This window comes from Diorhabda sublineata, chromosome X (genome assembly GCF_026230105.1).
Source record: "Diorhabda sublineata isolate icDioSubl1.1 chromosome X, icDioSubl1.1, whole genome shotgun sequence".
NCBI lineage: Eukaryota > Metazoa > Arthropoda > Insecta > Coleoptera > Chrysomelidae > Diorhabda > Diorhabda sublineata.
Genome location: NC_079485.1, coordinates 4,464,207 through 4,477,944, shown reverse-complemented (window position 1 = coordinate 4,477,944; position 13,738 = coordinate 4,464,207). Strand labels below are relative to the sequence as shown.

At 29.0% G+C, this 13,738-nt stretch overlaps 1 protein-coding gene across 2 annotated transcripts in view; it reads left to right on the top strand.

Annotated features, from left to right (window-relative positions):
- Positions 1 to 13,445, top strand: part of LOC130451019 (calmodulin-binding transcription activator 2) — a 525,122-nt gene extending 511,677 nt beyond the window's left edge. Inside the window, exons 18-27 of one of the 2 annotated variants that reach the window (XM_056789816.1) lie at positions 2,022 to 2,273; positions 2,549 to 2,652; positions 4,240 to 4,332; positions 6,353 to 6,420; positions 6,478 to 6,641; positions 6,694 to 6,875; positions 6,952 to 7,282; positions 9,912 to 9,986; positions 10,453 to 10,563; positions 11,109 to 13,445. In XM_056789816.1, the coding sequence (XP_056645794.1) occupies positions 2,022 to 2,273; positions 2,549 to 2,652; positions 4,240 to 4,332; positions 6,353 to 6,420; positions 6,478 to 6,641; positions 6,694 to 6,875; positions 6,952 to 7,282; positions 9,912 to 9,986; positions 10,453 to 10,563; positions 11,109 to 11,163 (1,435 nt within the window). In that variant the 3' untranslated portion in view covers positions 11,164 to 13,445. The remainder of the gene's footprint in view (positions 1 to 2,021; positions 2,274 to 2,548; positions 2,653 to 4,239; positions 4,333 to 6,352; positions 6,421 to 6,477; positions 6,642 to 6,693; positions 6,876 to 6,951; positions 7,283 to 9,911; positions 9,987 to 10,452; positions 10,564 to 11,108) is intronic. The other variant, XM_056789817.1, reaches the window with a different exon arrangement.
- The last annotated feature ends 293 nt before the right edge of the window (positions 13,446 to 13,738 follow it).

Here is a 13,738-nt window from a genome sequence, read left to right as displayed (position 1 = left end):
AATACAATTAATATTGTTCATCAATCTTTAAAATGTTTTAGAAATTAAGCTTAGGAAACCTGGTGTTATAAAAATTGAATAATAAAAATAATTTATATATAATTTGGTATTGCGGGTTGAGGACTTGATCTTTATCAAGGCTAAAAATATATCGTACATTATAACTCAAACGTTGATGAAGATAAACAAGTAAACAAAAAATTGTGAAATTAAAATTAAAACAATAATCAGATAGTGTAAGAATATAAATATCTATACATGTGTATATAAATGAATAGGACACACTGTATGTAAGACAAACTATATAACATGAACAAATAAGAACATTGTTGTATAAACACTTAAGAACAATTAAAAGGTCATTTAAAGAAACTAATATATACATATATAAGTAAATTACTGAAAGTTTAAAGCCACTACTCTTTCCAATAATTTCCTTAAAATTTATGTTGATGATTCCACTTTAGCCATTCCAATACAATCTATCCCTTTTTGGATCACATTAGTAATTAGGCGACCGAATAGTAAATTATTAACAAGTTGGTTTTCCTTGGAGACATAAATTGGATTGTTTTGAGTTCTCAACCCGCAACACAATACGGAATACAAGTGAATAACAACAACTAACACAATATGGACTATTTGCAGACTAATTTTACATGTGTTCTTTCAGTTCGCGTGCCTGTACTATATTTTTTATTGGTAGTAATATCTAAAAAAAAACAATTGTTATAAATGAATTATTGTCACTTCCTTTCGTTCAGTAAAGTGTAATTAATTTTTTAACAAGCCAATGAATAGCGGATATAAAATTTTTGGTTTGTTAAATGACCTATCCTCGAAATTTAATCGACAAATTTGAGGCAATTATAATTTTTGATTGAGCTGGCCGTAACTATCACGAAGAATTTTTAATCAATGACATCTCATTGATAGACATTATTAGACCCCCTACTCCTAATTTTTTTTGAACTGGCAGCGTACGTAACCACTATAACATTGGAAAGTGTAAATTTGATGCGAATCTATCGAATAGAGCAGAAGTGGCTGGCGAATGCAATGTCAGTCAAAATAGAGTTATAAAGATATTCAAATAGGTAAATTTATTCTATACGAAATACAAATAATTCACGAATTTTTAACATTTGAAAAATATTTGCCTCAGTGATGAGGCTACATTTAATGACCACGTTCACCGTCAAAATGTTAGGTACTGGTCTGAAAAAAATACCAGCTTATTTCGCGAATTCCTGAAGGCCATACTCAATTTCTCAAGAAGATAAATATATGGACGGATATATTAGGTATTATTTTGTAGGACCAATATTTATCAACCAAAATTAAATGACGATAAATATCTCAATATGCTGCAGACTGAAGCTGCGATAACTAAAATACGAATCAAGATTTATCTTCATCTCATTATGTTTTCCGTACGTACGTAATTATTTAAACACCGTTTTTCCGAAAGATGGATTGGACGACGTAAGTCCATAAAACGGCCAGCAAGATCGCCGGATCTTACCCTATTAGAATTTTTCTATGGGGTTACCTTGAACCGCATGTTAAATTAAAAACAAAAACTTTTGGCGACTTGCGGTAAACAATAACTTAAAAACAACATTACCGCTAGAGGAATATTACAGAATGTTAGAGAAGAACCACAAAATACTTTACTCTACTACCAAGAGATTAATGGTAAACATTTTGAACATCTTTCAAACAACAATGTTTATTTTTATTATTTTAACTTATTAATGTGACAGCTGAAAGTGTAATAGGTTTGTATCACTGTAATCCCTTTTTCGGAGTTTTAGTAATAGTAAACTATTATTGTAATATATTCTCACATCCATCCATTATTTCATGTAGGCGTGCATCTTTAAATATTGTTCCAAAATTTATATACACCAAAGTTAGTCGAAAGACATTACATCTGATTTATTGATGTTTAGACTGTGATTTTAAATTTATAGTTTCCTGTGTAGCATATATATTTCTAGGCATTGCTGTGTTTTCAGGAGCGAAATGAACAAGTTCAAGATCTTAAACGTTGACTTAGACTCTGATGTCAACAGTAAACTTATCACTTCAGCTCCAAGTCCCATGCTTTCGGATTTTTCCTCCAGTAGTAGGGGTAGCAATGGTCAAAAGTTGATCAAAAGACCGTCGATCGATAGTGGAATTAACATGAGCTGTGGACCGGCATCGGAAAATTATAGACCTAAGAGTACCAAAATGGGGAATTCGCGTGAGACGCCAAAACTATCTAAGTAAGTAGAACCTATATATGAAGATGATGAATACTGATGCCGTTATTTGGAACAACAAATTCTTTTTTCAAGATGTAATACCTTTATCAATATTACTATATAATAACTGAATGTAGCAATATCGAAAACTAAAAATAATTATTATGAAATCCATTCAATATGCTTCAGTTAAATTTTTGTGTTGTTGAAATTTACTTTGGCTTATTTCAACTGAAGTTTTGCAGCATATAAATTACTTAAGACTCTTAACAAACCATTAATTTGAATGCTTTTAGGTTTGATCGAAGTATGTCTTTACCTCTTCAGACCTCTTGCCTAAAAGATAACTCATTTGATAATGAAAGCTTGGATTCTCACAAAAAGATGGATTTTGTGTTATGTAAGTATATACTTATTTGCTAGATATAAAAGTTTGAATTTGTATGGGTAAGTAACGACATTTGAAATAAAATGCATGAAAAAGTGAACCACACTGAATTTATTGGCAGATATTGGGCCAAACTAGTTGGCAGTACATGTCGATAACGGTAATTAATTCTAGATTGTAACCATAAATTCAGTTTGTTATTCAATTTTGCTTTTGAAATGCTGTATTTATTTTAGTTTTAAATTGAGTTTACGAGTTGAAAAAAGTCTTTGTATTTTTAGAAAATAATATAAGTCATGATTAGACTAAAATACATTCTGGGTAATTATTTTGCTAGAAACATTTTTATTTGTAACATATTCTTAGTGACGATTATTAAATAAAATTCAAGTTGATTGATTTCAAAAAATTTCCCAAACTATCCACATGTGAACTTTGAATCTTTGAGAAAATATCAATAATAACAGTAATTTGAATAAGAAGCAATTGATATTCCGTAAACTTTGTAATCAAAGTTTTTTATTAGAAAAATGTAAAATAAAACAATAAAAAATCACAGAGAATTCTTTATTTCCTAGATTGTCACTAGTAAAGAAGAATTTTTTAATATAGCTTATGGATACAATATTTACCAGAATTACCTCAATAATTAATATCTATAAAAGATGTAGTTGACAGTATTTTATTGGGGAGAGTTTATAGAGTTTATAAAAAACTACTTTATTTACAAAAATGACATAATGGAAATTAGACAATGTTATTGTCATGAGACAATACAGTTTACAATACAATACAACTAAACTATTTCGGCGCTACTATAACTACCATTTTAATTATTACAATACAATAATAATAACAGATAGTAACTATTAACTACTTCATCATAATTATTACGATGAAACAAGTTTTTCCATTTCTTCATTCGGTTTTAGAAGAAGTATAACAATTTTTAGCCACACGAACTGCTCTAAAAATTATCATATTATATATAGTAATAAATAGGAATTATGCAAACTTAACAAGTTTATGTTGATATTTTTCAATTTACCATTTAAATACAATAAAAATTTCGGTTCACTATAACTAATTTTGTAAAAGCACATACACTATCTTGAATCTGGCCTTTTTCTTGTTATAAGATGGTAGTTGCCAATTCTAACAGAAACTTACGCAGTCGGTACTGCAATAATGAATATCCTGTATTTCACAACGAACATTCCTAACAACTAATAGATGATACAAATAACAAAACCAATAGTTCAGTTTATTTTAAAGCTGTGTAATATATATATATATATATATATATATATATATATATATATATATATATATATATATATGGTGAGGTGTTTCTTAAAGTTGGATAGTAATTTTATTGTTAAAAAGTAGCAATCAAGAAGGGTGGCATTTTTCGAAATATGTTTTATCTTTAGAAATACCATTTAGATTTTGATGATAAATGTGTAAAGTTGAATAATAAATATGTTTCTAGTAGAAAATTAACAATGTCCGAACTACTATCGCGCCTAGAGAAACTTAAAAATCTTATAAAATATTGATTTAGCACTGACTGATCTGTATTTTGAAACAATAATCTAGGCGAAATAGGGAGTGGCCCCCGAAGCAGTAGTCCACTGATAGATGTAGAAGGTGTCTCGGACGATGAGAATGAGCTCCCCAACAGTACTGTAGGTCAGTGCCATAAATGGTCTGTTTGTTGTCTCTCGGTGTTGTTTCACTGTTGTTACAGTTTATCTATTCTTTGTTGTCCTTCTAAATGTTAAAATTATTGTACAATTATCTATGCTTTGTAAAACTAATATTGGATCGTTTCACTTGATTACATACAGTGACTTCCAGATATCCAGATATCTTAAAAAAAGCTTGAGATCAGAGCCCATGGGATATTTAATTAAGTTCCTCAATGAATTTTTCATTGAAGGATGTTCAGATATTAATTGATTCACTGATTTTCTTCAGTAAACCTTCATTATAAATTCGTTATATGAAAAAAACGTACAACAAAAGTTTCTTAGAGTTTTTGTTGTTTTTTTTTATTTATTTAGAGAATTTTCTTTCAATTAGGTCTCTCTTCACTAAGAATATCTTGAATGATTAATGAGAAAATATTATGAAAAAAATAGCTAGTCAAGTCTGTCATCTTTTGAAAATGACATTTTCAGAAAAAAAGTTTTCATTCAATATTAATGTTTTCAATAATTATTCATCTAATTTTTCTAATTTTTATGCTATTGGATTTTCAATTGAAATTATTAAATATATAACAGTATTATAACGAAAATATATATTATGTTGAACTTTAAAAATTTGAAGATCTAATTTTTTAATCATTATATTGGGTAAATTTATGTTTTTTAAATGATCCAATATTTATAAATTTTCAAGTAAAACCATTTTTAAAAGTTGAAAGTGAAATTCTCGTCGTGAATATTGTACAATAACAAATAATTATTTTCCTATACAGGGTACAGGATAATCAGTTGTAAGGTGACACTAAAACAAAAAGTAGATCTATAGGTTATGTTAATATATATGTAATTTAAAAATTTATAATCAATTACTTATTTGTATATTTATGATCATAGGATTTTCAAAATGTGTTGAAAAAAATGATTTATTTTTCCTAACTTTCATAGTTAGTTTGTTCATTATTATTAGATACATACATTTGAATTGTAAAATTTGAAATTATCTAGGATAATCTTACTATATTTACTAGATTTTGTATTAATTAATTTCGTTTTAATACTCTTCAATAAACTTATAGAGGGATGAGGAAATAATACATCCTTACTCTGTTTACTCAGTTACCCTGTATGCATTCAACCCTAGTCCTAGACATATATGATGCACTCCCTAACTTGTAATTTTATACCAGTGTTTTAGACCTCTATCTTGACAATAATACTTGAAGCCATTTAACTCTGAAGATTTATCCTAAATCAGTAACTAACACTTTTCGGATAGAAAAACTAATCATTTTTAAGCTTATGCTGCTGCTTTCGCTCTTGAATAGTTGTTTGTTCTTTCTTTTTGCTCATTGAAATACCTTATTGTCCGTAAAATACTTCTATCTACTTAATTTTTATTCCGGTGCCTCGAATTTTTTAAAGATCACATTGATAACCATAACCCACAATTCAGTATCCAAAGTGAACCACACAGTTTACAGTAATAATTTTTTTTATTATCAATCAATTATATTTTTTAATATGTATTTAAACAAGTTTAAAAATTTAGATATATGACGAGACTTCTCATTTAATAACTTCATTGTTAAAATATATTGAAATAAATTTTGTCCACTACACAGACAAACACTTGTATGTGCAGTTTTTCCAAAAAAGACTTGGCTAAAAATATTGGATTTTCCAGATTTCAACTGAGACGTATCCATCACTTATAATAATATCGCAAATCATATTACCGATCGACTTTCGACTTTCTTTATTTTGTTCAATATTTTTTGTGATAAAACTGGTTATCTTCAACATAAACAGCAGTTTTCAAAAGTATTATGTATTATGTTCACATAATATTCAGAAGATTTCTGGCAATAAGATATTTTCAAAAATAATATAGCTCCTTCAATCGCATGATTAATATAGATTTTAAATACTATTTGAATCTACTTTATAATAAATGAAACATTTTTAGTCTACAAAAAATTATCATTTTGTTATTATTCAAGGGGAGCAAGATGCTAGAGTTTTGACATTGGCTGAACAGATAATTGCTGCAATGCCTGAAAGAATCAAGGTATAAATCGTGTATTGAAAATAAACAAATTATTTTCATTTATCATTTTTTCATTAGAATGAAAGTGAAGAAATGATGATGGACAAAAGTTCTTGTGCATCAGATAGCCTACAAACCTCTGATACACTATCAGATGTCTTTATGGAACCATTATTGGATCAATCATCATCGAGTTTTGAATCTACAGAATTCAATTTTGAATTTTCCGATAACAACTATAGGTGAGTACTATTCATATTAGATATTAGCAGAAAATGATAAAAACTGTTCCAGATACTACGATGTTAGCACACCTTGTTCCAGTTTAAGTCCGGCTTCTTCCAGTTGTTTACAGTCACCTTGCTCCTTTACGCTGGATTCTCCATCCCCTCCTCCAACTACAGCAGATTTTTGCGAGTTCTTCCAAGCTTCTGGCACAGTTTTCGAAAAAGATTTCTCAAATCTCACATTATCAGGTCAAATAAAGTTTTTTTTTTATATATTTTATATGTATAATATATATACACCCATATCAATTCTGTTATTTTTTAGATCGTGAACAACGGGAATTATATGAAGCTGCTAAAATAATCCAAAAGGCATACCGTTCATACAAAGGACGTCAACAACAAGAACAGAATAAAGAGAGGCAAGCAGCTGTCGTCATTCAGAACTATTATAGACGTTATAAGCAGTATGCTTATTATAAGCAGATGACTCATGCTGCTATGGTGATACAGAATGGCTACAGATCCTACTGCGAACATAAAAGGTTTAAGAAAAGCCAAGAGGCTGCTGTGTGCATTCAAAACTATTATCGAAATTACAAGGAGCAGGGGGGGAGAAATAGTAGAGAAGGGACACCTGCTACGGCAGGGTTAAAGTAAGTTTTGGTGTTTACAGTCATTATGGAAGTTGTTTGCTGTGATACTAACAGATTTTTGAATTTAATTTTTAATGAAGGAGGGGAAATAATTTATTTATTTCTTATAACAGCATATTATAGAATAAAGATTTAAGAGTTATGAATTTAGTAACAATTCTGTTTTGAAAGTGAAATTGATTTATTCTAATATTTAAATTTCATGAATCAAATATGGGTTCATCATATATAAAATAATTGATGTAATTTTGACGAAAGCAAAAATATATACGAGGATGGTCCCAGAAGTACCTGGCCTAACCTAGAGATAGCGGTAGTTGCTTGGTAAATACCATTTTATTAGAACGTCCAAATTTGAAGAGGCTACGTTGTTTAGTATTTGTTTGGCAGCTATCAATAGTGAACGTTTTCTTTTTTGAATTTGTAAACATGGAAAAAATTGGTTATCGTTATATTACACATTACTTTTATTTGAAAGGCTTGAGCCCAACCAATATAAAATCTAAACTAGATTCTACTCTGGGTAAGACTGCTCCTTTGTTATCAATAGTAAAATATTGGGTAGCAGAGTTCAAATGAGGCCGTACGACCTGCGAAGATCTGCATCGCAGTGGTCGACCAAATGAGGTGACGACTCCAGAAATGTTGAATAAAATCCATAAAGCGGTAATGGATGATCGTCGACTGAAAGTGTGCGAACTAGAAGACATAGTAAGCAAGACAAGAAAAACAGTATCGTGAATATGTTTCCATCGAGTGTTTGGCAATATTTTCCAGAAAGCCGAATATTTGCGCCGTTTCATAACCATGGATGAAATATAGCTGTACGACTTCACACCCGAAACAAAAGAACAATTAAAACAATGAACTAAATAGGTAGAACCGGCTCCCAAGAAAACAAAGACCGTTCCATCTGCAGGCAAGATCATTGACATTGACATTATTGAAAGAGAAGAAACTATCAGCGGCGAGTATTATGCGAACTTATTGCAACGTGTGAAATCAAGCAAAAAAGGCCGCATTTGGCTAAGAAGTTTTGTTTGATGAAGACAATGCACCAGCACACAAATCCGTTATTGCAATGGCCCTATTCGCCACATTATTTTCTGTTGCCAGACTTGAAAAAATGGCTCGGTGGTTAAAGATGTTCCAAAAATGAGGAGGTGATGTCGGCAGTTAATAGCAATTATGAGCAACTTGACGATTATTATTATAAAAATGATATCGAACTTATTGGGCCAGGTACTTCTGGGACATCCTCGTAAAAGATAGAAAATGATTTCTTCATATAATGTTTGGTGGTGATTTTAAAGTAGAATAACATATTCTTTTATTTTGCAGGTGAAATTGGCCATTGATAGTACAACTGTTATATTTTTTTTATTTACTTGACTTCTATGACACTATAAATTTGATGTAAAAACTATCAATGGTGAATTCACCTATAATTTGGATAAGTAAATTGAATGTCAAATTTCTTACAATAAATCAAAAATTATGTACAAATATTTATGGAATACCTTGTTGGACTTTGATGTAAAAATTTGTATATTATATTGTTATTCGGATTCATAATTTTTCACATTGTCAACTTAATATTAATGTTTTATTTTCATGAATCATCCAATCTCTAACAATTTAGAACTAGATATGATTAACAACTTACATAATGCTGCAAACAAATTCAAATAGAATTTTAGCTAACTGGTAATACTTTAAATTTCTTTCATGGTGAACTAGCCCAGATATAATGAATATTTTAATGTTGTCTGTCGGTGCTTGTTATTTTAATTTTTATTAACATATGCTTCAAACTAACCTTACTTCATGCATTTACTACCCCCTGCTCGTACCGTAGTTTTAAGTGTACATGCACATCTATGAAATTTGTTTGTCTTAACGTTGTACATACAAGTATCGTCAAGATTGTCAGTAAGTTGTCAACATAAAAGTAGCTAGAAAAAACGGGATTACATAATTTATTAAAGATTCCCTAGGTATACACCATCAATGGAGATTCATATATTATATTTCAGTTTCAAACTAGTGCATTTATTTATAGTGTTTTGCTGTCTGCTAACTATGTAGGCAACCTATCTATCTCTTGAAAATAATGAAATAATTTTTTTTATTTAATATTAAGAATAATAATTATAATTAATTTTTTGCTTGTTATAGCTTAAATAATTGATTTTACCAATAGCACACTTGCAAGTCCTACCGATATTTTACAAACTACAATATCAACTGTTGATTTAACCATTTCTAGTAGCTAAAGTGGCACAGCTTAGTTTTGAATTAAAAATGCATAGATCCATTTTTATTATTTGTTTTCACTATATAATAATAATAATATTAATATTTAGTAGTCGTAGAGATGAAAAATGCAAAATATCTATTTGTTGATGGCCGTGCATCTAACTGTACAAAATATTGCCTTTTCTTGAATTGCTTCGTTGTGTAAATCATTTGATAGTGCTATAACCATAATAAACTCATAATAAATTTGAATTAATAAGTAGTTTGTCAACTTATAATTGTGCTATGAGTGTAATTGCTCTTGACGATTCTGAAATTGTATAACATACTAGAGCAATGTAACAAAAATTAATTGGCCATAATTTTGTAGACGTACTTATTCCCAAAGAAGGCAACACCAAGCTGCCAGAAAAATTCAGCAATTCATGAGGCAGTCAAAAAATAAGTAAGTACATACCAATAGTGATGTCTTCACATTAAGTAAAAATATAAAAAATTCGTTAGAAAATATACAAATCTGGTTCAAGGAGCTCTCGTAGCAACCTAATAGGGAGTAATATAATAAAACAGTCTGTTTTCACATTTAGTATACTCTTTAATGTCAGCAGCTTTTTATTTTTGCTTCCTGAAAATTTCTTTATTCTATGTTAAATCAAATCAAAACAAATTTACAGTTTCACCCTTTTATCAAACTTGCTCAAAAATATCACAGTTCTAGTATTAATAATACTATGTGATCAATGTTAATCTGAAAATCTTTCCTAGTTATATAATTTCAAAATATTTTAATGCATACTTAGTATTTGGGATGATCCAATGGGAACTACTACCAATGTAAGTAACTATATTTAAGAAGCTTGTAAATGATTTACAATGTAGAATTAGTTGATTAATTATGGTTTCATTCATAGATTACAGAGAGAACGAGCCGAAAGAGAGAAGCGGGAGGACCCGTCAGTGGATGTCCATCAAAAGTCACAGTGTCCAGGGGGCTCTTCCAGCTACATAGGCCCAAATAGCAGGTACTTATTTACGTTGAACGTGTTATTAATTATTCATTAGATTCTGTATACATACATACATACTCATACAATGTAATAAATAAAATTGGCAATCTATATAGAACATGATAACAAGTAATTTCAATATTTTTGCTGATGTTTTCTATAGGTAATATAGAGAAACATCAGAACAAAATTGTTGGACTGCTAGAATTATTCAACAATTTTCATATAAAAAATTGTTTTGCAAAAAAAACTTACCCTTCCTCTTGTGCTAGTTCTTGAAATGAATCTGTGTATCCTTGATGTTGTATAATTAAAACGTTCCTTCAGAAGCCCATAACATCACCTCAATATCTACTACCAGGTACCAATACATATCGAATATCTTCGTTACAAATAATTGATAAATGACACATTATTTCAATGGGTCAAGCATGTCCAGCAAAAAACACAATACCTACTTTTCCCTTCATCTTTCAAATCATATCCAGTGATTATTGTCTCATAGTTAATATATGGTAATATATACTAGTTTCTTTTTCATAATTATTACTCTTTTTTAGATTGAATAGTACAGACTTCAAAGAAGACTCAAGAAAAGGCAACGATAAAAAATGAGAAATGAAGAATTTTCTCATGTACCTATATTATGAATACCTTAGGGAGTACATTCTTGATTTTGTATAATATAGTCGCTACTAGAAGAAAAGTATCTCCTACTATATTTATTCTGAAATTATTCTTATATCTTTACAATGTCTAATTTGGCTGTTATTTCGTCATTTTTATGCATTTATATAAGAATGCAAGGATCGACAACAAAAGTGAGATGATTATAGACGTTGTACGAACTTTTTATTATCTTATTATATTCTTCTGATTGTATGGATTCAAAGCTGTGATTGTAGTAAGGAAAGCACTTTTCAATTTTTAATTATTTTTTATCTTAAATTATTCATTATATTGCATAGTTCACTTATGAAAGTGATAAATATTATATTTATACACAGCCTTCGTTTTAAAATGATATATCCCCATCAATTTTGAAGTTTAAAACTGAAATACTTTGACTAATATTAAGCTTCTGACACCTCAAGTTGTCTTAAATGCTTTAAATTACGTTTAAAATGATACATTCTAGATGTTTTTGTACTGTAACAACAAAATAGAAGCAAATTGGAACAAAATATGATCAATATTTTGATATTTTCCATCAAATTAGTTATTAGTGTAATAGTCCCCAAGGTAATTTCATTAGTCAATATCAAATGTTTTACTTTTAATTAAAACTTCAGTTGAAACTGAGTACAGAATATTTTAGCTATTGCTTAATTGTTCCAAAGACTTATATAAGACAAATATAAATGTATTGTCTTATATTTTACTATTATCAGCTTCTTGTCAATAACAAAAACTCGTTTCTTCAACAAACTTATAAGAATACTATTGCATTTGTATCCTATATTATTTTATAAAAATCAATAATGCACATTTACAATTTAGGAAAAATATGCACAAAGTAAATCTGAGGGTAGATTGAACAGTGTTGACGTTTCTCATATATATTGTGTTCGGATCATTTTCAAATGAAGAAAGTGAATATTTGAGAACCATGAGTACCTAACTAATATTTAAACATTAGTGTGTGAAAGATAATGTAATTTGGAAGATGTTTGCTGTTTGGAATGAAATTTTGGAAAGTTCTCAACATTATATAATATAGTATCTAAAGTTGTTAGTTTATATACTTGCTCTTTTGAATTGGATAGTTTCTATTGTGATCTTAAAAATCAAAATAATTAATTTATTTATGTACTTACCATAATTCCAAACATGTACTTAATTTATGTGATGTGTCAAACTTACTGTTTTTATTTATAATTTTTAATGAAAATATGAACGATTTTCTCCCAAATTCACAATATTTCTTATACAATTTTAAAATGGAAATATGTCTAAAATATGAACTTAAGGAAAAGTATCTGAATATGTTCCTAAAATTATACTCTTCGTCTAGATTTGCAATTTGCAACAGCCGTCCAATAGTTTTCTTTAGAATGTATTGTAGCATAAAATGTAGTTAACAGTGTAATTAAGATATAAATTGTTCGTATCTAAGTATTATTCAAAATAATAATAAAACTATATGCAGTAAGTTAAACTAATAGACACCCTCCATTGGTAACTGTGTAACTGTTAATTTCGCATCAAATAAATACTTTCAAATGTTCTTTAAAATATATTATTGATAACACATCTAATTTTTCCTATTAAACCACAAGTGTGGTTACAAACAAAAAAATATATCTAAGAAATAGATCATCTATCTGTCAAATTTGATTTAATTCAAATCAAGTTGGTGTGCAAGTCTTTCGAATAAATTATTTCTATGTGTATTGATTATTCAAATTTTCATTGGTTTTTATATCATGCTCTCTATTTAATGTTCTTCTCCTATTGCTAAACCTGAATATTTGGATGCCAATCACATAAAGTTGTACAATTATATGTGTATACAATCCTTGATTTGACAATACACACTTTAATAAGTAATCTACCACATGTCTCTCTGTTAACTAAAAATAAATATTTATGTAACAATCATTAGTGGCATAACTGTAGTGTGGCAGTGCAACAAGACCCTGACTCAACTAGTGCCTATGATTGGAGAGGTCTTAACAGAAGTAAGCTAGCAGAATTAACAAAATAAGATGTTATTTTATGTCCTTCTAACCTAATTTACTTACACACACTCACACAATTTGCCTAGTTTGAAGTTTGTAGGTAACGTCAAGGGTCAAGGACGCTAGCTCCCTTATGAGGGAGTATAAAAAATAAAATAGGACAGCTGGATATAAAATTACATTTGGTATCTGTAGTTGAAATAACTGAAAACAAATATTTATTAATAAAAAGAATCATTATAGTCGAGCAGGTTTCCTGAAGTAAGTTTATGTTTATGCTGTTTGTTGCAATTACTGTGACTATAGCTAGTGCAAAAAGATCATTTTCGCAAAGAAAATTGATGAAAATCTATTTATAAAACTATATGACCCAAGACAGGCAATGTAACTTTGCTATTGTGTGCATAGAAAATTCTTAGTCTCGATCTTTAACCTTTGATGATGTTATTGATACTTTTATACAAAACAGAAAGCTCCCAAAATAGAACCAAATACTTGAAATTTGATTT